This window comes from Trichosurus vulpecula, chromosome 3 (genome assembly GCF_011100635.1).
Source record: "Trichosurus vulpecula isolate mTriVul1 chromosome 3, mTriVul1.pri, whole genome shotgun sequence".
NCBI classification, from domain to species: domain Eukaryota; kingdom Metazoa; phylum Chordata; class Mammalia; order Diprotodontia; family Phalangeridae; genus Trichosurus; species Trichosurus vulpecula.
In genome coordinates this window covers 173,764,598-173,791,171 of record NC_050575.1, presented here as the reverse complement: position 1 = coordinate 173,791,171, position 26,574 = coordinate 173,764,598, and the positions used below count along the sequence as shown (strand labels likewise).

The 26,574-nt window shown below is 36.0% G+C and overlaps 1 protein-coding gene across 3 annotated transcripts in view; it reads left to right on the top strand.

The window, feature by feature from the left end:
- Positions 1-26,574, top strand: part of LOC118844008 (trichosurin-like) — a 115,182-nt gene that overhangs the window by 61,005 nt on the left and 27,603 nt on the right. The window contains exons 3-4 of one of the 3 annotated variants that reach the window (XR_005009947.1): positions 917-935; positions 1,798-1,883. Coding sequence is in view for 1 of the 3 variants with exons in the window: in XM_036751817.1 (XP_036607712.1) it covers positions 610-711; positions 917-939 (125 nt within the window). In the remaining 2 variants the exon portion in view is untranslated. Of the gene's footprint in view, positions 1-609; positions 712-916; positions 940-1,797; positions 1,884-26,574 lie in introns of those variants that run through there. The other 2 variants (XM_036751817.1, XR_005009948.1) reach the window with 2 other exon arrangements.

The window sequence follows — 26,574 nt, the reverse complement described above, 5'->3', positions numbered from 1 at the left end:
TTTCATTGTTGTATCACATGACCTTGACACCCTAGATTTGCTCCTCATAACTTCCAAACACTCAGTCACTGACTGTTGGCAGCCCATGCTGGGTTCCCCTACATTCTCATCTCCACCCCCTGGAACTTCTAGTTCCCTTCTCCCCATAAAAATTTAATTTTTATTTATCTTTCATATTTCTTACGTAGTAGATGTTTAGATCTTATAACCCCATGGGGTCACACTTGCATTTTCTTTTTTCTAAACAGGTTTCTTTCCAGCAGATTCTAAACTCCTTGAGAAAAAAGCTAGATCTCCATTGTCTTTGCATCACTAATGCCTCACATAGTACTTGGCACTTAGTAGGTGCTTAATAGATGCTTATGAATTGATTAGTGATAATCAAAAGAGATTTCATTTTCCTCTGTTATTAATAGGTGCAACAAGTCCTGGGTCATATTACAATTTCAATTTCCAAAGTGATTAGCTCAGTCACCCAGATCAAGGGTAGAGGCACCTTCCCCTGTACACTGTAACCCACATTCATCTAGCTACTCCTTTTCTATGTGTTGTTGAAAGTGATCAGTGAGACAAACTCAGCAGCCATTCTCACTTTCACCCTAACTACAGGCCAGACTCCAAATCTGTCTGACGAAATAAAGAAGAAATTTGAGGAAGTATGCAAAACATTTGGAATTAGGAAGGATCAAATTAGAGACCTGTCCAAAGATGGTAAGCTCTACTCATCTCTGTCTCTAATTCCTTATTTTCTGGGTTAGACTGGGAGGAGAGAATTCCATAGAATGAAACATGCCCAGTCTGACTCCCCTTGCCCTCACCCAGACAATTTTATTGACTCTTCCTTTGGGATAGTGACAAAAAGCTCTGAAAAGGATTCATATGTGAGAATCATTTGTATCCTGTTTTGTCTCCACAGATCGATGTCAAGAACTTAGGTAAGGAAGTTCACTCTGGTATGCAGGTTTGTTATCTTAGACTATGAGATTCTTGTCTGAGAGTCATATGTCTTTAGAAAACCAGAGAAGGTTGCTCTGGTGTTCAACTGCATAAATTTGGATAGATATGGACCCTACTGGACTTTGGGTGCTATTAGCATCCTCAGCAGTACTTGACTTCTCATTGGTCATTCTGACATTTTCTGGTAAAGTAAGTGCTTAAGGTGGGGGGAGTGAGGGTGATTCATATCTTTTTTTCCTAAAGATTATTTTAATTCTGTCCCTTCCCTCTTTCTCTATCTTCCAAAAGTTGATGTATATGAGATTAATATGAGTATGTGGATTGGTCAGAGGGATGGGGCTTGGAGGTAAAATAAAGGAAGGGATCAAACCAAGGAATTGGGATAAGGATGTGGAGGTGTTTCAGTGGTAGGAAATAGGGTGAACTTGTAGGCAGGATTTTGGCATGGTGACTGGAGTGATAATCTGGATTTATAATCCATTCAATTTAATCCATTAAATTCATCCATCTAATTCAAGAAGGATTTTAGTTCTTTTCAACCTCCTAAAGAACTTCCTAAAGTTGTCTGTCTCTGTTTCTCAGCCTGAGGGTTATAGGAATAAAGATTTTTGTCTGGCTGCTTTTCATCCTCATCAAATTCCATTCTCAATGGATTTCTCACTCACCTCAGATAATATTACTGAATGTCTTGAAGTCTATGGTTCCCTAGCTACATTTTATGGGTCAAAATTACCTCCAGAATGTGAATTTTTCATCTTTGTTCCAAGCTCTACCTCTTACTTCCAATTCCTAAGTCACTTTGTGATATTATATAACCAGGATTCTTTCACTGTCTCACAGGAATTCCTAGGATGAAACATCCCTGTGATTCTGCAAACCAGTCCTACTTCCATGAAAGAATTGTTAATATGGATGATGAAAATTTCTACTTCCTTTCTGCTCTCTCCTCCAAATTCAAGGGGATTCCTATTCCCCTTCATGCTCTGCCTGCAAATAAGTAATAAATGATTAATCCAGCACACCATGTCTCAAATATATTTAGGAATCTGGGGGAGGTGGACTTGTAGGGTATTTTAGAGCAATAGCAGGAGGAAGTATTATCAGGTTTATGGGAATTCACCAAGGCACCTACACTGACAGAATTTTATCTGTACATGCTATTAATCCCTTTAGTTTTTACATGAGAGTTATTAATGTTTACACAGCACCAATTTATCCTGTGACTCCTTCCTTATATCTTAGTACTTCTTCTAGGCTAGCCTCTCTCACCACACCCCCATGCACCCATCACCAGCTTGGTACTTAAAGGACTTCATATTGGATGCTCAGAGAGGTGATTAATCTTTTTTAAAATTTATTTATTTATTTTTAGTTTACAACATTCAGTTCCACAAGCTTTTGTGATCCCAATTTTCTCACCCTACATCCCTTCCTCCTGTCCCCTCCCCAAGATAGCATGCAATCCTATGTAGGCTCTACGTATACATTCACATTAAACATATTTTTTTGAGATTCTTTATTTTTAGTTTACAACACTCAGTTGTCCATAATTTTGAGTTCCAGATTTTCTCCTCCCCCCACCGCACCCACAAGACTTCATGGAATCCAATATAACTTCTCATTGAAATTATTTACACACTAGCCAAGTTGTGAAGAATTATGAGCAATGGAGTAAATCATGAGAAAGAGGAAACAGAACCAAAAAAAAACCACAAGAACAGAAACAAAAGAGAAAAAAAAAGGAAAAAAAAGGCAAGCATAAAGTGTGCCTCAATCTGCATTCAGACTCCATAGTTCTTTCTCCATCATGAGTCCTTTGGAGTTGTCTTTGCACCTTGTGTTGCTGAGAAGAGCAAAGTCTATCAGGATTAGTCATCACAGAATCCATATATCTGTGGTTGTGTATAATGTTCCCCTGGTTCTGCTCCACTCACTCAGCATTATATCATGTAGTTTTTTCCAGGTTTTTATGAAGTCAGTATCATCCCCACTTCTTACAGCACTATAGTATTCCATTACCTTCATATACCACAACTTGTTCAGTCATTCCCCAATGGATGGGCATGCCCTCGATTTCCAATTTTTACCTACTACAAAAAGAGCTGCTATAAATATTTTTGTACATATGGCTCCTTTTCCCATTTGTGTGATCTCTTTGGGATACAACCCTAGAAGTGGTATTGCTGCACCTGGGGCGGTGGTCAAACCTCAAACTCCTTCCACTCTGTCCCAGCAGCTTTTCCCACTAGTCTTTGGTGTTTGTGGGTTGAGAAGTCTAGTAACTGCCACAGCTCACTTATTCAGGGCACTAGGGCCTGTTCTGCCTGGTTCTCGGTCTGTTTGTTCTAGGCATGGCTCATGCTGGACTCTGCTCCTCTCCGCTCCCAGTTCCGTGTGATAAATCTTACCCCATGACAATCCAGGCTGTCCTGGACTGGAGCCCTGCTTCCCTCTGCTATTTCGTGGGTTCTGCAGTTCTAGAATTTGTTCAGAGCCATTTTTTATAGGTGTTTGGAGGTACCTGGGAGGGGAGCTCACACAAGTCCCTGCTTTCCAGCCACCATCTTGGCTCTGCCCACCTTTTTCTATTGTCATTCTCTTGAATGAAGTTATTAATTGTTTCTCTGATTTTTTCTTTGGCCCACTCATTTTTTAGAATTAGATTATTTAGTTTCCAATTAATTTTTAGCTTATTTTTCCATGGTTCTTTATTTCAAATAATTTTATTGCATTGTGATCTGAAAAGAATGCTTTGACTACTTCTGCCTGTCTCCACTGGATTGTGAGGGTTTTATGCCCTAGTACATGGTCATTTTTTGAGTATGTGCCATGTACCACTGAGAAGAAAGTATATTCCTTTATATCCCCATTCAGTTTTATGCAGAGGTCTATCATTTCTGCCTTAATTTCTTTCTTATTTATTTTGAGGTTACATATATCAAGTTGAGAGTGGGGTCATTGAGGTCTCCCATTATTATAGTTTTGCTGTCTATTTCTTCCTGTAACTCCCTTAACTTTTCCTCTAAGAATTTGCATGCAATACCACCTGGTGCATATATGTTAAACAATGATATTGCTTCATTGTTTATGGTGGCTTTTAGCAGGATGTAGTGTCCTTACTTATCTTCTTTAATTGTATCTATCTTTTGCTTTGTCTGAGATTAGGACTGCTTTTTTCACTTTAGCTGAAGCACAATATATTTTACTCCAGTCTTTTACCTTTACCCTTTGTGTATCCCCCTGTTTTAAATGTGTTTGTTGTAAACAGAATATCCTAGGATTATGGTTTTTAATCCATTCTGCTATCTGCTTCTGTTTTATGGGAGAGTTCATCCCATTCAAATTCACAGTTATGATTTCTGTCTGTCTCTTTTTCTCCATCCTATTTCTCCCATTTATGCTTTTATTTCTCCCTTTCCCCTTCCACTCCTGAACAGTTTTGCTTTTGACAGCTGCTTTCCTCATTTTACCCTCCCTCTTGATTCCCCTCCCTTGTCTTACTGTTTTCCACTTTCTACTTCTTCCCTCCCTTCTGACCACCCCCCTCCCTTTTTCCCCCTTTCCTCTCCTACTGCCTATAGGACAACTTATATTCCTTTTTTTTCTCATTTGGGGTTTCAGATTTAATTGGAGCCATTTTCAAACTTTACAGTAGCCTGTATAATTTCTTTAATTAATTTATTAATTTTTTTATGTTCAGACCACTGAATGGACCACTGAAGAAAATACTACCTTAAAAATTAAATTGGAGCAAGTGGAAGCTAGTGACTTTATGAGAAATCAAGATATTATAAAACAGAAACAAAGGAATGAAAAAATGGAAGCCAATGTGAAATATCTCATTGCTAAAACCACTGACCTGGAAAATAGATCCAGGAGAGATAATTTAAAAATTATTGGACTACCTGAAAGCCATGATCAAAAAAAGAGCCTAGATATTATCTTTCAAGAAATTATCAAGGAAAACTGCCCTGATATTCTAGAGCCACAGGGCAAAATACAAATTGAAAGAATCCATTGATCACCTCCTCAAATACATCCCAAAAAGAAATCTCCTAGGAATATTGTCACCAAATTCCAGAGCTCCCAGATCAAGGAGAAAATACTGCAAGCAGCCAGAAAGAAATAATTTGAGTATTGTGGGAACCCAGTCAGAATAACCCAAGACTTGGCAGCTTCTACATTAAGAGATCCAAGGGCTTGGAATACGATATTCCGGAGGTCAATGGAGCTAGGATTAAAACCAAAAATCACCTACCCATCAAAACTTAGCATCATGCTCCAAGGCAAAATATGGATTTTCAATAAATTAGAGGACTTTCAAGCTTTCTCAGTGAAATGACCAGAACTGAATAGAAAATTTGACTTTGAAACACAAGAATCAAGAGAAGCATGAAAAGGTAATCAAGAAACAGAAATTGCAAGGGACTTACTAAAGTTGAACTGTTTTGTTTACATTCCTACATGGAAAGATGACGTGTATGATTCATGAGACCTCAGTATTAGGGTAGCTGAAGGGAATATGCATATATATATATATATATGTGTGTGTGTATATATATATATATGTATATATATATATATATATGTGAATGTGTATGTATGTATATATGTATGTGTGTGTGTATATATATATATATATACGTTTATGTATATATAATTGAATGTGTATGTATGTGAGTTGCAGATGAAGGGAAGATATCTAAAAGAAATAAAATCAAATTAAGGGATGAGAGAGGAACATACTGAGAGAGGGATATAGGGAGAGATAGAATGGGGTGGATTATCTCACATAAAGGTGGCAAGAGGAAGCAGTTCTGTGGGAGGAGGGGAGAGGGCAGGTGAGGGGGGAATGAGTGAACCTTGCTCCCATTGGATTTGGCCTGAGGAGGGAATACCATACATACACAATTGGGGATCTTACCCCACAGGAAAGAAGAGGGAGGAAGATAAAAAAAGGGGGGGGATGATGGAGGGGAGAGCAGATGGGGGTGGAGGTAATCAAAAACAAACACTTTGGAAAGGGGACAGGGTCAAGGGAGAAAATTCAATAAAGGGGGATGGGTTGGGAAGGAGCAACATATAGTTAGTCTTTCACAACATGTGTATTTTGGAAGGGTTATACATAATGATACACATGTGGCATATGTTGAATTGCTTGACTTCTTAGGGAAAATGGGTGGAAAGGGAAGAGGGGAGAGAATTTGGAACTCAAAGTTTTAAAAACAGATGTTCAAAAACAAAAAAAAATTTTGCATGCAACTAGGAAATAAGATACACAGGCAATGGGGTGTAGAAATTTATCTTGCCCTACAAGAAAGGAAGGGAAAAGGGGATGGGAGGGGAGTGGGGTGATGGAAAGTAGGGCTGACTGGGGAACAGGGCAACCAGAATATACACCATCTTGGAGTGGTGGAAGGGTAGAAATGGGGAGAAAATTTGTAATTCAAACTCTTGTGAAAATCAATGCTGAAAATTGAAGATTTTAAATAAATAAATTTATTAAAAAATTAAAAAAGACAAGTTATATTCCTATACTTATCAGGGTATGTAATTCCCTTCTTGAACCAAATCTGATGAGAGTAAAGCTCAAATACTGTTCTTCTCCCTCCTTTCTTTCCCTCTATTATAATGTGTTTTTGTACCTCTTCATTTGATGTAATTTAACCTTTTCTACTACCTCCTTACCCCTTCTCCCATAACCTTCCCTTTACATCTTTTATTTATGTTTTTTATCATTATCTCAGTTATTTTATACTCACACCCACAGTCTCTGTATTGCTTTCAAGTGTCATAGTAACTGTTATTCTCAAGATTGACATATATACATGTACATATATATAATATGTGTTACATAATATATACATATATATAACATACATATGATGATATAATCTTATATAAAGATGTAAATAATTTGCCCTTATTGATTAATAATGTTTGGGAGTTTTTCCCCCCATTTAGTTTTTTATTTCTCTCTTGCATTTTATACTAGAAGATAAAATTTTCCATTGAGTTCTGGCCTTTTCATTCAGGAAGTTCTGGAATCTCCTTATTTCGTTGAATGTCCATCTCCTTACCTGAAAAATTATGCTTAATTTGCTGGGTAGTTGATCCTTTGTTGTAGTCCCAGATCCTTCGCCCTTCGGAATATTATATTCTAATTTCTCCTGTCATTTAATGTAGAAGCTTAAAGATCTTGCGTGATCCTTACTATAGTTGCAGTTTGTTTTTGGCTGCTTGCAGTATTTTCTCCTTGACTTTGTAATTCTGAAATTTGGCTATAATATTTCTTGGTGTTTTCAATTGGGCATCTCTTTCAGGGGGTGATTGGTGGATTCTTTCAATGACTATTTTACCCTTTGGTTCTAGGACCTCTGGGCAGTTATCTTTGATAATTTCTTTGAAGATACTGTCAAGGTTCTTTTTTTCATTGTGCATTTCCTGTAGATCAATAATTCTTAAATTGTCTCTCCTGGATCTATTTTTCCAGGTCACTTGCTTTTCCAATCTAATATTTTATATTTTTTCTATTTTTTCATTCTTTACATTTTGCTTGACTACTTCTTGATGCCTCATGGAGTCATTAGCTTCCACTTGCTCAATTCTAATTTTTAATGAGTTGCTGTCTTCATTTTGCTTTTGAGTCTCCTTTTCCAGTTGGTTGATTTTATGTCTTAGGGTGTCATTTTCTCAATTTAGATTCTGAATCTATGTAGCCATTTCACCAGTCATATTTTTAAGGAATTAATTTCCTTAGTGTTTATTTTTCCAGTTTTTTTTTCCATTTTTTTTCTTTTACCTCCCTGATTTGGTTTTTAAAAATTCTCCTTTAGCTCTTCCAGTAATGTTTTTTTTGTTTGAGACTAGTTCACATTCCCTTTTGAGGTATCAGATGTGGCTATAGTGTCATTGCTACCTTCTTCCTAATTGGTATTTTGATCATGCCTGTCTCCATAAAAAGAATCAATGGTCCTTGGCTTTTTTGTGTTCTTCTTCATATTGGTTAGCTTTTTCTTGGCTTTACAGTAAATTCTCCTTTTGGGGCTCAGGGCTCTCTGTCCCAGGTTTTTTTGTTCTGGGGATTATGATTCTCGTTACTGGCTTTGTGTATTACATTCTTCAGTTTTCTGAGGTGTGGGGGAGGGTTCTGTCTGCCTGAAGTCTCTTTTTCCCCTGAGGCTGCTCTCCAGCACTGTTGCTCTTCAGCAATGGTCTCAGGTGTTTGTTGTTTGTGCTGATGTCTACCACTTCCCCTGTAGGTGCAAGGGTACTTCTGGGCTCCTGGTGTTGACCCCTGCTGGCTCTGCCCCTCTGGGACTCAGGAACTCCCACTGCTCAGCCACTGAAGCCCCACTTCTGTCTCCTCTATTCTACCATTTTTCCCTAGGAATTATCTGGGTGAGAGGGGGAAGGATTAGAGCCATTTACCTGGCCTTTATTTCTCCTGCAAGTTCAAGAAGACCCGTTTCATACCTTTGGCCTGCAAGCCTCAGGAGTTGACAACTCACAGCCAGTGGCATTGCACTGCTGCCTCTCGTTGCTTCCACAAACTACCATCCTGTGTTGGGAGGCCTGGAGATCTCTGCCAGTTTAGGGTTCCCAGCTTTCTCCCAGCCTGTCTCACTGGTTGGTTTCTGCAGCTGCTTTTGCTTTGGTGCTGCCTGGAGCAGCTCCACATGCCGAGAGCATTTCCAGTCTACTGATCTGTTCTGTCTACCTTTCAGACTCTCCTGGCTTGGAAATTTGCCCCACTCAGACTGCTAACATTTTCTAACTCTCTCACATCTGCTCAAATTCACTTTTTTATGGTATCTGACAGAGTTTGTGAGAGAGTTACAGTAAAATGTTGTTTTTACATGGCCATCTTGGCTCCATCCCCACGTTAAACATATTTTCACATTAGTCATGTTGCAAAGAAGAATTATAACCAATGAAATGAACCATGAGAAAGAAGAAACAACATAAAACAAAATGAAAAAGAGAGAGCACAAATAGTACGCTTCAGTCTGCATTCAGAATATGTAACTCTTTCTCTATATGTGGAATGCATTTTCCCTCATGAGGTTTTAGGAGTTGTCTTAGAACCTTGCATGGCTGAGAAGAGCCAAGTCTATCAAAGTTAGTCATTGTACAATGTTTTACTGTTTACAGCTTGCCTCACTCACCATCAGTTCATATAAGTCTTTCCAGGTTTTTTTGAAGTCTGCTTCCTCACCATTTCTTATAACACAACAGTATTCCATTACATTCATCTACCACAATTTGTTCAGCCATTCCCCAGGGGATGGGCATTCTCTCAATTTCCAGTTCTTTGCCACTATAAAAAGAATTGCTATAAATATTTTTGTACCTTTGGGTTCTTTTCCCATTTGTATCATCTCTTGGTATTGCAGGGTCAAAGGGTGTGCACATTTTTATAGCTCCTGGGGCATAGTTCCTAATTTCTCTCCAAAATGGTTGGATTAGCTCAGAACTCTGAGGCGATTACTCTTAAGTTGTTAAAAGGTGTTCTGTGGAACCATTCTCATAAAATGAGCTCTCAAGTCTCGAAAGGTGTCCTTACCCTTAATACTTCGCCAGTAGATACAATGAACAGAATGAAAAGGCATATGTTAAGCTGGCCAGAGTAAGAACACCTGGAATAACACAGTAAGACACTTGAAGTAAGATGAAGAAATTCTTATTTATTTTTCCTTCCATCCAGCTAATTGCTGGTTAATCTATTAGGAATTTGTCTTATATTCAGCCTTCTTCTTTCGTGATGTTTTGTTTTTTGTTTATGAGCCTCTTCCATTCTCACCACCCATTCCTAATGATTTGTCTGAAATAGTCCTCTTCGTAATTTCAAACCTACTATTTCTATTGTCATGATGTTCATACATATCTTGAGACTGACCAATCTCATCCTTCTTGAATGGGGGACTGTGAAAGCCTCCTTACTTCCCTGCCTTCAATCAAAACTGACCACCACTTAATAGGGATTTCTATCAAGCATGGAATCCTCCTCTTCTTTAGCCAGATCTGCGCTGCACCAACTTATCTCCACCACTGAATTACACTTCCTTTTTTAATAATATGGTTGACTTGGAAGAGTGTTTTCTACGTGTTATAGTTTGTGTTGTGAAAAGTTTGAGATACTGTCAGGCAATTACTAAGTGGAGGATATGACAGCCAGAGCTTGAAACCTGAATCAGTCAGATTATTTGTATTAGCTGTCCTTGCCACACAGGAGGAGGATAGAGATTGGGTGGTTAGGATAAATGGCAGAAAACACAAGGTAATTTGACTGCCTGGTATTATTACCAAATGGTTTATAGTTTGGTGTATTGCTGTGTATTGCTGTCTACCCCCATCTTGATGCAGATTTAGTTACTTTAGATTTGCTTATTTTTTTAAAATATTTATTTATTTTTAGTTTACCACACACAGTTCTACATAGTTTTGAGTTCCAGATTTTTTCCCCTCCCTCCCCCCTGCCTCCCCAAGACGGCATGGAATCTCATATAACTACCATGTGTAACTTCGCATTGAATTAATTTATACACTAGTCAAGTTGTAGAGAAGAATTATGACCAATGGAATGAATCATGAAAAAGAAGAAACAGAACCAAAAAAAAAAAACCCCAAAACCAAAAACAAAAGAGAAGAAAAAAAGGTGAGCATGCAGTATGCCTCAATCTGCATTCAAACTTCACAGTTCTTTCTCTGGATGTAGATAACATTCTCCATCATGAGTCCCCTGGAGTTGTCCATTCCCCTTAGGTTGCTGAGAAGAGCGCAGTATGTCAGGGTTGGTCCTCACGGAATCCATATATCTGTGGCTGTGCACAACGTTCTCCTGGCTCTGCTCCGCTCACTCAGCATTATGTCGTGTAGGTTTTTCCAGGTTGTTACGAAGTCTGCATCATCCCCATTTCTTCTGGCACAATAGTATTCCATCACCTTCATATACCACAGCTTGTTCAGCCATTCCCCAATTGGTGGGAATCCCTTTGATTTCCAATTCTTGGCTACCACAAAAAGAGCTGCTATAAATATTTTTGTACATATGGGTCCTTTTCCCGCTTGTGTGATTTCTTTGGGATACAACCCTAGAAGTGATATTTCTGGGTCAAAGGTTATGAACATTTCTATAGCCCTTTGGGCATAGTTCCAAACTGCTCTCCAAAATGTCTGGATCAACTCATAACTCCACCAGCAATGCAACAATGTTCCAATTTCCCCACATCCTTTCCAGCACTTATCATTTTCCTGTTTTGTTATTTTAGCCAATCTGACAGGAGAGATGTGGTATCTAAGAGTTGTTTTGATTTGCATTTCTCTAATCAGTAGTGATCCAGAGCATTTTTTCATATGCCTATAGATAGCATTAATTTCTTCCTCTGAAAACTGCCTGTTCATATCCTTTGACCATTTCTCAATTGGGGAATGGCTTGTATTCCTATATATTTGCCTCAGTTCCCTGTATATTTTAGAAATGAGGCCTTTATCAGAGATACTAGTTGCAAAGATTTTCTCCCAGTCTTCTGCTTCCCTCCTAATTCTTGTTGCATTGGCTTTTTTTGTACAAAAACATTTCAATTTGCCATAATCAAAATTATCCATTTTGCATTTTGTAATACTCTCTACCTCTTGTTGGGTCATGAATTCTTTACTTTTCCATAAATCTGATAAGTAAACTATTCCTTGCTTTCCCAAATTACTTATAGTATCACCATTTATTCCTAAATCATGAACCCATTTTAACTTTATTTTGGTATATGGTGTAAGATATTGGTCTATGCCCAGTTTTTGCCCTACCATTTTCCAATTTTCCCAACACTTTTTGTGAAATAGTGAATTATTAGCCCAGAAGCTGGCCTCTTTGGGTTTATCAAAGAGTAGATTGCTAAACTTGTTGATTTCACCTTCTTGTGTACCTATCCTATTCCACTGATCCACATCCCTGTTTCTTAACCAGTACCAGGCAGTTTTGATGACTGCTGCGGTGTAGTGCAGTTTAATATCTGGTGTGGCTAAGCCACCTTCTCTAGCATGTCTTTTCATTAATATCCTAGATACTCTAGACCTCTTGTTTTTCCAAATGAATTTTGTTATTATTTTGTCCAGCTCAGTAAAATAATTTTTGGTGGTTTGATTGGTATGGTACTGAATATAGATTAATTTAGGTAAAATTATCATTTTATATCTCTAAATGCCTATATGAATAAAATAGGGAAAGAGGAGATCAATGATCTGGGCATACAGCTGAAAAAGCTAGAAAAAGAGCAAATTGAAAACCTCCAATTAAATACCAAATTAGAAATACTGAAAATACTGAAATACTGAAAATCAAAAGAGAGATTAATAAAATTGAAACCAAGAAAACTATTGAATTAATACATAAAACAAAGAGCTGGTTTTATGAAAAAACCAATAAAATTGATAAACCTTTGGCCAATTTCATTAAAAAAAAGAAAGAAGAAAATCAAATTACCAGTATCAAAAATGAAAAGGGTGAGCTCACCTCTAATGAAGAGGAAATCAAAACAATAATTAGGAATTATTTTGCCCAACTGTATGCCCATAAATTTGACAACTTTAGAGATATGGATGAATATCTACAAAAACATAAACTGCCCAGGCTAACAGAGAAGGAAGTGAAATTTCTTAATAACCCCATATCAGAAAAAGAAATTGAGCATGCCATCAACAAACTCCCTAGGAAAAAATCTCCAGGGCCAGATGGTTTTACATGTGAATTCTATCAAACATTTAAAGAACAACTAATTCCAATACTTTGTAGACTATTTGGGAAAGTAGGTGAAGAAGGAGTCCTACCAAATTCTTTTTATGACACAAATATGGTACTAATACCCAAACCAGGTAGAGTTAAAACAGAGAAAGAAAATTATAGACTAATTTCTCTAGTGAATATTAATGCAAAAATTCTAAATAAAATATTAGCAAAAAGATTGCAGCAACTCATTACGAGAATAATACACTATGACCAGGTAGGATTTATTCCAGGAATGCAAGGCTGGTTCAATATTAGGAAAACTATTAGCATAATTGACCATATCAACAACAAAACTAGCAGAAACCATATGATCATCTCAATAGACGCAGAAAAAGCCTTTGACAAAGTACAACACCCATTCCTATTAAAAACACTAGAAAGCACAGGAATAAGTGGAACCTTCCTCAAAATTATAAATAGCATCTACCTAAAACCATCAACAAGCATTATTTGTAATGGGGATAAACTAGATGCATTCCCAATAAGATCAGGGGTGAAACAAGGATGTCCATTATCACCTCTATTATTCAATTTGGTACTAGAAACATTAGCTGCAGCAATAAGAGAAGAAAAAGAAATTGAAGGAATTAGAATAGGAAAAGAAGAAACTAAATTATCACTTTTTGCAGATGATATGATGATTTATCTAGAGAATCCTAGAGAATCAAGTAAAAAACTACTTGCAATAATAAACAACTTTAGCAAAGTTGCAGGATATAAAATAAACCCACATAAATCCTCAGCATTCCTATACATTACTGACAAAGCCCAACAGCAAGAGATAGAAAGAGAAATTCCATTCAAAGTTACTGAAGGCACTATAAAATATTTGGGAGTCTATTTGCCAAGACAAACCCAGGGCCTATATGAACGTAACTATGAAACACTTTTCACGCGAATAAAATCAGATTTAAATAAATGGAAAAATATCAGTTGCTCATGGTTAGGCCAAGCTAATATAATAAAAATGACAATTTTACCTAAATTAATCTATCTATTCAGTGCCATACCTATCAAACTACCAAATTAGTTTTTGTTTTTAGAGTTATTTTACAATAGAAAACTTTCTTCTTTTTTAGAAGATAGCAAGACATCCTTTATCAAAGTCTTTGTAAAATCCAGTAGAACTATATATCCACAGCATTACCTTCATCTACTAGTTTGGGAATCCTGTGAAAAAAGGAAATGAGCTAAGTCTGACATGGCTTGTTCTTTAGCAAGCCATGCAAGCTTTGTGCAATCGCTGCTTCTCTTTCTAGATAGCCACCAACTACCTTTTTAATCATATGTCTTTCAATCTTCCCAGGAATAAAAGTCAAGCTCACAGGTCTACAATTTCACACTCTATTCTTTCCCCATTTTAGAAATTCAGGACATATACCCTTCTCCAAGGAATCATGGTATCATGTGATATTGCTGGCATTTTCCATAGTTTTTCAAACACCACTCTCAGTGGCTCAGCAATCACAACTGCCTATTCTTTCAGAACCTGAGGATGTAGTTAATTTAGGGTGGATGACTTGGGCACAAAATGGATAGCTAGGTGTCTTCTTACTAAACTCACCCTTTATTTATCTTCGGTACTAATTCCCTAGACTGTAGGTGGCACAGTAGATAGACTGAGTGAGCCTGGAGTCAGGACATCTTGAGTTCAAATCCAGCCTCAGATACTTACTTGCTATGTGGCTCTGGGCCAGTCACTTACCCTTTGTCTGCCTCAGTTTCCACACCGACTAAATAGGGATAATGATAACACGTGCCTTGCCGGGATGTTGGAATATAATAGGATCTACATAGAGGCTTATTACCTTCCCTGTTCATTATTTTTATACTATAACTTCAATTTTAATAGTCAGTTAAGAACTGCAGTTCAGAAAGAAAAGAAGCATTGTGAGTTTTTGCCTTGTTTCTATTACCAGTTTTGATTAACCCAGCTATCCTAAATAAAAACCCTATCACTTCTTTGTTTTTTGCTTTTCCCTCCTCATGTAGTTTTTTAAAATACTATTTTATTTTTCCAATTACAAGTTATCTCAAATAAAACAGGAATGAAAGAACTTTTACTGGGGAGTGAAAATGGGGCAAATTGGTGGGGGGCAGGGTTCTTGAACCTCACTCTTATCCTAATTAGCTAAATGAAGGAATAACAAAGACAGTAGTTGTGTATTGAAATCTATCTTACCATACAGGAAAGTTGGAGGGGAGGGGGAAAAGAGAAGGGAAGAAATGATTGAAGGAATAGTGGATTAAAGGAGGCGGTAGGCAGAAGGAATATACTTTTAAGAATGGACAGAGTGAAAGGAAAGAGAGAGCAGGATAAAAAGGGAAAAACAGGATGGAGAGACACATACATTTGCTTATCCTCCTGATGAGCAGTTAATCTATTCCCAATTATTTGCATTTGTCACTATTTTTATAAAGATTTATCTTTCACCGTTGGGTTTTGTTAGTAAGATATATATATGCTAATGATTTTATATAGGTCTCATTTCTTAAATATATAGAGAACAGAGCCAAAGGTGTAAGAAATAAACCCTTTCTCCGATTGACAAATAATTAAAGTATATGAACAGTCAGTTTTCAGATGAAGTAATCAAAGCTATCAATAATCATATGAAAAAATGCTCTACATCAGTATTACTTAGAGAAATGCAAACTAAAATAACTCTGAGACACTACCCATCATATATGTCTAACATGACAGAAAAAGGAAATGAGAAATATTAGACGGATGTGGGGAAATTGAAACGCTAATGCACTGTTGGTAGAGTTGTGAACTGATTCCATGATTTTGGTGAACGATTGGATCTATGCCCAAAGGGTATAAAACTGTGCATACTGTTTGATCCAGCAATACCCCTACTAATTTGTGTCCCAAAGAGATCAAAGAAAGGGGAAAAGATCTGTTTGTATGAAAATATCTTTTGTGGTGGCAAAGAATTGGAAATTAAGGGGGTGCTCATTAATTTGGGAATGGCTAAATAATTTGTGGCATATGATTGTGATGGAATATTATTGTGCTACATAAATGCTTATCTTCTTCCCTGTTGGTCATTTTTATACTATAATTTCCATTTTAAAAGTCAGTGTAAAAAAAGCTTCCTTATAGGAACCAAACAAGAATTGTGTATTTCGGTTTTGTCTCTATTGCCAGTCATGACCTGCCCATCTTTCCCAAGCAAAAACCTTATCTCTTCTTTTTTTTCTCCTTTTTTCCCTGTATACTTTTTTTTGAGGGGGAAGGCAACACCACTAGGGTTAAGTGGCTTGCCCAATATCACACAGCTAGCAAGTGTCTCAGGTGTCTGAGGCCACATTTGAACTCAGGTCCTTTTTGACTCCAGGGCAGGTGCTGTACCCACTGTGCGACCTCAATGCCCCTGTCTCATACTTTTTAAAACAATTGTTTTTGTCATTAGGGAATGGGAGTGAAGGAAATATGTATTTATTAAGAGTCTCCTGTATGCCAGATACTGCAAAGTACTTTCATAAAATGCCATTTGATTCTCACAACAACCTTATAAAGCAATTATCCTCATTTTATGGATAAGGAAGGTAAGGCATACAAAGTTTACATGACTTCTTCAAGATGACATAGCTAACAACGTCTCAGGCTTTTTTTAAACTCAGGTATTCCTCACTCCAAGTCCAGAGCTCTATCTTCTGCACAACCTAACTAGGTGAATTAGCTTACCTTTCTTCATCAGCCTCAGCTCATTCTAAACTCTAGAATTCTTGAAAATATTTTGGAGGACTATACTACATTTTTGCATTTATCTAATGTTGTTGAGCTTTGTCTCCATTTTCTGTCCATTTATTTTTAAGTATAAATTACTTGATGAGTCTATGCATCCATACTAGTCACTTCAGACAAATCCTATTGTCCCCTCTCATTGGAAATGTTTCCCTCTGTGTGTTCAGAACTGTGCTTGCTGACTTTCCTTAAATATTTTGTTCCATTAGATCCTTCTCGCCTTTCTTCTTAATAATTGGAAATCAACTTGTTTTGATCTAGAGTGCATATCAGAATACACCCAGATATTGTCTCCTCTGTTAAAACCTTTGGCATAGAGTGATCACTTCCTCTAAAAGGTTTGCATCATTTCCCCCCCAGCAAACAGTTCCTCTCTGTTGTTGAGAAAAACTTTCAGAATGGAATTAACCTTCTGAAATATCGCATTGGGAAAAACAACTGATTTGAAAAATAGGTTCAGGAGGGATCATTTAGGAATTATTGGATTATCTGAAAGCCATGATCACAAAAAAGAGATTAGACATCATCTTTCAAGAAACTATGCAGAGAAACTACTCTAATATTCTGAAACCAGAGCATTCAGCTGAGGTAATCACATCTAGCTATAGTCAAATGAAAACATGCCCTAAATCGCTATTGATTATAGAAATCCAAATTAAAAAAACTCTAAGGTCCCACTTATCAGATTGGCTAATTTGACAAATAAGAAAAATGACAAGTATTGGAGAGGATTTGGGAAAATTAAAACACTAATGCACTGTTGGTGATGTTCTAAACCAATTCAACAGCTCCTGGAGAGAAAATTGGATTCATTCCCAAAAGGCTATAAATCTATAAATCCATACCATTGGATCTAGCAATACCACTACTATGTATGTATCACAAAGGCATCTTAGAGAAAAGGATAAAGGACCTATGTCCCCAGAGATATCTATAGCAGCTATTTTGTGGTGGCAAAGAATGGGAAATTGAGGGGATACCCATCATTTGGGGAATGGCTGAACAAGTTATAGTATACTGGCTGTGAAGAAATACTATTGTGCTACAAGAAATAATGAACAGGATACTTTCAGAAAAACCTGGTAATACTTACATGAACTGATATAAATTGAAATGAGCAGACCCTGGGGAACATTGTACCCAGTAACAACAATATTGTTTGAGGATCAGGAATGAATGACTTAGGTAACCCCAGCAACAGAAGAATCCAAGACAATTCTGAAGAACCTATGATGAAAAATGTTATCCGTATCTGGAGAAAAAACTGATAGAGTCTAATGTAGATTGAAACATACTTTTTAAAACTTCCTCTTTTTTATTTTTTGGTTTGTGCTTTGTTTAACAACCTGACTATTATGCAATTGTGTTTTGCATGACTACACATGTACAACCTATTTCAAACTCCATGCATTCTCAAAAGGGTTAGAAAATGGGGAAAGGAGAGAATTTGGTATTCAAGAAGTTTTGAAATGGATGTTAAAAGTTGCTTTTACATGTAATTATGGAAAATAAAAGATCAAGAAAGATAAAGATTTAAAAATTATGTTAGACTTTTGCCAGTCAAAAGATTTTTGGCAACTTTGGAGAGAGCTGTTTCAGTTGAACAATGTGGGTGGAATTCAGACTGCAAATGGTTTACAAGAGAGCAAGAGGAGAAGAAATGAAAACACTGAGTATAGATGACTTTCTCAAGGAGATTTGCCATGAGGGGGAGGAGAGCTACAGGAAAAGAAGAAGATTAAAGCCAATGAAATTTGTTTAAGGATGACAGAGACATTAATATGTTTATATGTAGCAGGGTTGTAACCAGTAAGTCAGAAGAGGATAAGAAAGAGAATGGCAATGTTAGTGGAAGCAAACTGCTGGAGAAGTCTAGAGATGATGGGATCATAGATGCATGTTACATGACTGGCTTTGGCAAGGAGAAGAACTATTTTTTAATCTAAGACTAGATTAAAGTAGCAGAAAATGAGGAAAGATGGGATGGTATGATACAGTATGGTATGAGACGTGGAGGTGGGGAAGAGAAAGAGATAAACTGCAATGAAGAAGTTGTGGAGAACCTCAAGAGCTGAAGCAGAAAGAATGTGTGGCAGAAGGGTGATAGGCAAAAAGCAAAAGTATCTACAGCAATCAAGAGAGATGGAGAAAGGCCAGGCAACTTGGAATAGAAGACCTGAGACAAAGGTGCTAGTTATACCTGGAGGAATGAGGGAGGTTCCAAGAAAAGAGCAGGGGAGGCTCTGCCCTTCCCTCAATTTCCCTTCCTAGTTTCTGTCCTTTAACAGACAATGAAACATACTTAGCTCATTTCTAAACTCCAACAGTTCCACTAAGCTGCATGTTTGCCTCAAATGGCTACCGTTTGAAGTAAATAGCTAGCTTGAGGTCCTTTTGAACTTTTTGTGCTCTAAATCCCCTACAACAATGAAAACCACAAGATTGTATGCATAGTTTGATGGCTCTGAGGCCTTTGCTACAAAATGGCTTATTAAAATGGTACACTAAAATGGCCAGTTAATAGCATAACTAACTGAACATTAATATGCCCGTTTTCCTTTTGCTATTTTCCTTTTTTTGTCATTTTTGAGAATCTGATGGATAGAGATAACACTTCAAAGGATGGTATAATTTGGACTTCTACAATTATTTGTGATTTTAGATCTTTTTTCCCCATATGCCTATTCAATACTTGGATTTCTTCAATTGAAAATTGTCTATCCATCTCCTCGGACCATTTATTGATTGTATAGTGTTTCTTGTTCTTATAAATTCTCATCAGTTCCTAATATACTTTAGAAATGATGTTTTGTCAGAGAAACTCAGTATTAAGATTCTTTACCTGTTAACTGCTTCCCTTCTAATTTTAAGTATGTTGTTTTATTTATGCAAAAGCTTTGAGTAATAGTTAATGAGAACAGTCTATTTAATTTTGGGTGATCTTTATCCCTTGTTTGGTATAACAGTTAAACTCTTCCCTTATGCATATCCCTTGCCTCATACAGCCTCTTCAATTCTCTAATTTGTTTATCATGTTACCTTCTATATCTAAGTTACGTATCTATCTTAAACTTCTCTTGGTAATAGTAGATGTTGGTCTATACCTAATGTCTGCCTGACTCCTTTCCAGTTTAGCTATTGGTTTTTATTGAATAATGAGGCCTTGCCTCTGTATTTGGGAAATTTTGATTTATTGAACAAAATGCTATGTTTATTCTATTCTGCAAGTTGAATAACAAAAGTGTTGCACTTCTTAACCTCTTTTTGTTTTTCCTATGAACAAACTTACTTGATAGTTACTGATTTGTAATTTAGTTTTAGATTTTTTATTATTAGATTTCTTCTATTTTCAAAATTTCCCTTGAGATTACTGTCATTTAATTCCCCCAAATGAATTCTTTTTTATAGATTTTTGAGGCAATTCTTTCTTCATTTATTGGAAAAACACTTTATACATAAATATACTTAGATAGTACTTCATTTTTCTTAAATTTGTTCAGCCTTCTGGTGACAAGTTAATCTTTTTCCAATTATTTACATTTGTCCTTATTTTTATAAAAATATTTGTCATTATTTTTAATAAGGTTTATCTTTCACTGCTGGGTTTTGTTGGGAAAATATATATATGCTAATGATTTTTGAAAACTTTTTATACCCTGCAACTTGGCTGAAGGTATAACATTTCATTATTTTCTTTTAGTTGATGATCAAGTGTTCTCTGTATAAACCATCATATCAAATGCAAAAAGTAATAATTTTGTTTCCTTTTTGGCTATTCTTATTGCCTCTATTTATTTTCTTGTATTCTTGCTCTAGCTGACACTTCTAGAATTATATAAAAAATTATGATGTTAAAGGATATCCTTGATTTATCTTTTATCTTATTTGGAAGGCCTCTAGTGTATATCCTCAGTATATATAAAACTAGATTTAGTTTTAGATGTCTACTACTTATTTTTAAAAGTGATTCACTATTTCCTATGCTTTTAGTGAATTTTAAAATATAGATAGAGAGAGTTCTGTTTTTAAAGATTTTCGCATGTATTGATATAACCTTATGATTTTCATTTTCTTGTTACTAATATGGCCTATTATTTTCATAGTTTTCTTTTAATAAAACCAAACCTGAATTCCTAGTATAAATATATAATTGCCATACTGTACAATCCTTTTGATTTTAGGCAATAGCCTGTTCATTAATATTTTATTTTAAACTTTTATAATACTTACATTCATTAAAGATATTGTTCTATAATTTTCTTTCTTTTTTTTTCTTTCTCTGTTTTAGAAATTAAATAAAGACTCTGAATACTATACTATGTGAGGTATAGAAAGTAAATAAATATATTCCCTGCTATCAAGAATAAGAGTGCTTCATGAACGCTGATGCTTATAATAATGACTGTGAGTAATTTTAAGCTCTTGATCATGTAGACCATAGGTGGAAACTTTCTTTGAGCCAGAGGACTAATTTTAACCCATTTATTTCATGTCAGTTCTGTATAACCTAGAGTTCACTGTTGTTCCATTGATCTAATTTTTCATAAAAATTATTCAGTGCTTTAGTGATTACTGCTTTACAATATAATTTTGGAGCTGGAAGTACTGTATCTCTTTCATTCCTTCTTTATTCATTTTTTTCTATTGGTCTTCAATCTATTTTTGCTCCTCCAAATGAGTTTTGTTAGCATTTTATCTACATCTGTAAAATGCTCCTTTGGTAATTTGATTGTTAGCACACTAACTCTCTAAACTGAGAGAGTATGTTCACCTTTATTATCTTGGGATAGCCTAGCTTTGAGTATTGAATATCCTTGCAGTTTTTTGAGTTTTCTAAATTTTTTTAAGGGCAGCTTGGTGTCATGGTTGATAGAGTGCCAGGCCTGGAGTCAGAATGACTCATCTTCTTGAGTTCAAATCTGGCCTCAGACACGTATGTTCAAATCTCACATGCTTACTAGCTGTTTGACCCTGGGCAAGTGTCACCACAATGGGGCTGGAAGCTACTGTGGGGGTGAAAGGCCAACAACAACCAGAACACAGAAGGGCTGCTAACACAGGTTCTTTGATCTGCTTTTCTAAAGAAAGCAATTTTAATGGGGTAACAATCTCAGTTTAATCAAACATACATATATCATTCACTTAGTTCAGGGGGAAAAGATCATACTCCTGAATTTTGGGGGAAATACAAACAGAAATTAAAAATGTCAACAGACTTTGTCTGATTTAAATCACAATTTATAGTTAACAGAGAAGCACCAGCATCTATCTGCCCGGGTTACAAAGCCGGAGGCGGGTTCAATGGCTTGCCCAGAGTCTTGTCACCCACATTCTTCACCAGTACCACATCATATACAATTCAATGACTCTCCATTGTCTTAGTGCTGAGAAACATTCCAAGACAAAAAAGATCCCACTTTACCTTTCCCATTCAAACAAAGAACAGTGAAAAGTCCCATTTTGCATAGCATTATAGCAAGTCACTTAATTTTGCCTCAGTTTCATCATTTGTAAAATGATCTGGAGGAGGAAATGTCAAACCATCAAAGTTTCTCTGCCAAAAAAAACCCAAGTGTGGTCACAAAGTGTTGGATAGGACTGAAAGAAAACTGAACAACAACAAAGAGAATTTCTTAATAAACATTTTCTGACTGCATCACTATAGATCTTGAGGATGCTTTGATCAACTGGCTGCCAGGTGTGCTATGCATTTTGGAGTCATTTGTAACAATACTTACCTTTTTAAAATCCTCATAAATCTTGACTATTGTCACTTTCTTTGTTTTTCAAATCAACCAGGATACCTATTTACTTAAAAAACACATACAATATAATAATGTAGTTTAAGTGGATACTCTCAATTAAAAGAAATTGAAAACTTTTTACACAAATAAAATTGCAAATTGCAATGCAAAAAGTAAGCAGGAGGACTTCCAGGAGCCAAGATGGTTGAGTAAGCATGAAATCCCCTGAACTCTCTCATGTTCATTTCCTAACAAGTATAAAACAGAGCCTCAAAATGAATTCTGGAATGACAGAACAAGCAAGTGATGCAGTGAAACAATTTTCTAGCCCAAGAGAAATTGGAAATTTGGCAGGAAAAGCCTGTCTCACTCAAATAAAGAGGGAGTGAAGTCCAGGGCAGGCTGTATCCCAGCAAGCTATCAGCAAAATCTGCCTCAGCATGCCAGAAAGCAGCCCTGAGGCCCAGCACTGGACAGGGACTGAGGTTCCACAGCCCAGTCCAGTAGTAACAGGAAGCAAACAGCCAGCCCTGACCTGTATCCCCACTGCCTCAATGCAGCATCAAGGTTTTCCGCTCTGCTCAGTGCAGTACCCAGGTGATCATCCACATGCCTGAGGCCCCATCAGAGTATCAGTCCCTCCTCAGATTTTAGTCCAGTACCAGAAGAATGGCCACAATCCCCTTGGTTCCAATGTATCACAGTTCCAGAGAAGCAGCCAGGGCTTGCAGTCCCTGGCACAATAGGCTTGTGGCAGTACTCCTTCTACCCCAGAAGCACAGCTCAGCTTAAAAAGTAACAAAAGGCTAGAAAAGATGAGTAAAAAAACAAATGAAAAAGAACCTGCTCATAGAAAGTTATTGTAATGACAGGAAAGATCCAGGCACAAACACAGAGGAGGACAACAATGGCAAAATGCTTACATGGAAGCCTCAAAAAAAAATGAGAACTGGTATTAGGTCCAAAAAGAGATCCTGGAAGAGCACAAAACAAATTTAAAAAATCAAATAAGAGTGGTAGAAAAAAATTGAGAAATACAATAAGAGCCATGCAAGAGAATCATGAAAAAAGAGTTAATGGCTTGATGAGGGAAGCAAAGAAATGGAAAAGGATGTACAAAAATTTACTCAAGAAAACAACTCCCTCAAAGGTAGAATTGGCCAAATGGAAAATGAGGTAGAAGAAGGTAACTGAATAAATAATACCTTAAAAATAAGAATTAGATAAGTAGAAATTAAAGATTCTATGAGACATGAAGAATCAGTCAAACAAAATAAAAAGAAGAAAAAAGGAGAAGAAAATGTAAAATATGTCATTGGAAAAGCAATGGACCTAGGAAATACATCCAGGAGTATTAATTTAAGGATTATTAGACTACTTGAAAGTCAAGATCAAAAAATAGCCTGGACAGCATCTCTCAAGTAATTCTCAAAAAAACTGCCCTGACACCCTAGAATCAGAGGGTAAGATAGACATTGACATAATCCATTTAAAAATGAGAGATAAACATGGAGTTAAAATGGAGGGTTGGAGTAGAATTTATTATGCTTCAGCTGATGCAAAAAAGGCAGAAAGTGTAACTTATCTCAGAGAAAATTATGGATAGAATAGAAATAATTAAAAGAGATAAACAGGATAATTACATCTTGATAAAAAGTACCATAGAGAATGATGTGTACACACACACACACACACACACACACACACACACAATTCAAATATATAAGAATGTGAATAATTCCTCAACTGATAAATGGTCAAAGGATATGAACAGGCCATTTCCTAATGAAGAAATATCAATAATTTTTAGTCATATAAATGTGTGTTAAATCATTATTGACTAGAGAAATGTACATTAAAACAATCTTGAGATATCATCTTACATCTACTATATGGCAAAAAAGATAGAAGGAGAAGGTGACAAATGTTGAAGAGAATGTGGAAAAATTGGGACACTAATTCATTGTCAGTGGAATTATAAAATGACTCAACCATTTTGGAGAGCAATGTGGAATTATGCCCAAAGAGTTATTAAACTACCAATACCTTTTGAACAAGCAATACTACTACTTGATCTATTTCCAAAGATGATTAGGGGAAAAAGAAAAAGAACCTATATGGTCTAGAAGGTTTATAGCAACAATAATTGTGTTGGCAAAGATCTGGAATTGCAAGAGTGTATGTCAATTGGTGAATGGCTGAATAAGTCACAGTATATGATAATGATGGAATACTACCATGCTATAAGAGATAATGAGCTCAGTGATTTTAGAAAAAGTGGAAAGGCTTGTATGAAATAACAAAGAGCAAAATAAGCAGAATAATAGAACATCATATACAGCAATAGAAATACTATTTTAAGAAAGATGTTGAGCAAAATAGTTATTTTGTCTATTATAAACACCCAAATTAACTATAAGGGGCATATGAAGAAAGATGCTCTCTACATCCAGAGAAAGAACTGAGAAATAGAAGTATGTCTAGAATTGTTTTGTGTTTGTATATGTGTGTATATATATTATATGTATATGTATATATATACATATATAATATATATACACACATATGTGTGCATATATGTATGTATATTGATACATATATGTATATACACACATTATGCACTTTCTACTGCACATGCCTTCTTGTCATGCTATGCAAGGCCAATGAAAGCTACCAGAAACACCTCTGCTCAGATCCAAGACTATTTATTTTATGTTATGAATTGCTGTCTTGTTTTTTTACTGTACATGCAAAGATTTCTGCTCTTACAAAAATATAATAGTTTAATCATGGAAATAAAGACTTTTTATATCTTCTCATCATCAATCATCAGCATGAAAGTATCAAATTAATAAATCTTTGGAATGTATTGTGTTAGAATGTTTGATTTTTAAAATTTCTGTTATCAACTTGTTTTATAAAAACATAAGTGTTTAATTGAAGCAAATAAAGACAAAAGCCCTTTAGTAATACTATTCTACCATCAACAATGCATGTGTATGCAAGTGTAATCCAACTTTTAAATTAAGCACAAATGTAATTTCATAAACTAAAGCCAGTACTTGTTTGAGAAATTATTAGCAATATTTATATTTTAGACTAAAAATATTTTTGGTTATTGATAGGTGGCTAAATTTAGACAGAAGAGGTAAAAATACTGATGACAATGGAGTGGAGTCTTCACTCCCAAGGTGTGGTACATTTAAATTGGCAATAAGAAGAAAATATGTTGAATCGTTTTTGGAATATGGACTTAGTTCAATAATGACGATTGTGTGGAAACACCTGCTCACTTAATTTGTAACGAAGTTTTGGTTGCAGAGAGCATGAAACCAGCCAAACAACCAGGCATACAGCAGACTGCAATAAATCAAAAGACTATTTTGAATGACTTTTAAGATCTTGAAATAATGAAAAACAATGTTTTGAGAAATTTGTTACTGTCAACAAAAAGAATTTACTTGCATCTTATAAAACTTCTTTAATTATAAAAACCAAAAAGTCTTACATTATAGGAGAAGATCCATGTTACTGTTATTAAAATGTCAGAAACAGATCATGGAGAAAAGTATTGGGATGAAATTCATAAACTTCCTTAAAAATTATTGGACTACCTGTAAGCCATGATCAAAAAAGAGCCTAGATATCATCTTTCAAGAAATTATCAAGGAGAACTACCCTGATATTCTAGAGCCAAAAGGCAAAATAGAAAATGAAAGAATCCACCGATTGCCTCCTCAATTAGATCCCCAAAAGAAAACTCCTAGGAACATTGTCACCAAATTCCAGAGCTCCCAGATCAAGGAGAAAATATTGCAAGCAGCCAGAAAAAAACAATTTGAGTATTGTGGAAACATAATCAGAATAACCCAAAATCTGGCAGCTTCTACATTAAGAGATCGAAGTGCTTGGAATACGATATTCCGGAGGTCAATAGAGCTAGTATTAAAACCAAGAATCACCTACCCAGCAAAACTGAGTATCATGCTCCAAGGCAAAATATGGATTTTCAATAAAATAGAGGACTTTCAAGCTTTCTCAGTGAAAAGACCAGAGCTGAATAAAAAATTTGACTTTCAAACACAAGAATCAAGAGAAGCATGAAAAGGTAAACAAGAAAGAGAAATCATAAGGGACTTACTAAAGTTGAACAAAGTCCAGCAGAAAGGGATAAGAAGAGAAATTCTATTTAAAATACCTGAAGACAATATAAAATACTTGGGAGGCTACCTGCCAAGAAAAACCCAGGAACTATGAACACAATCGCAAAATGCTTTTCACGCAAAGTCTAACCAAAAGAACTGGAAAAATATCAGTTGTTTATGGATAGGCTGACA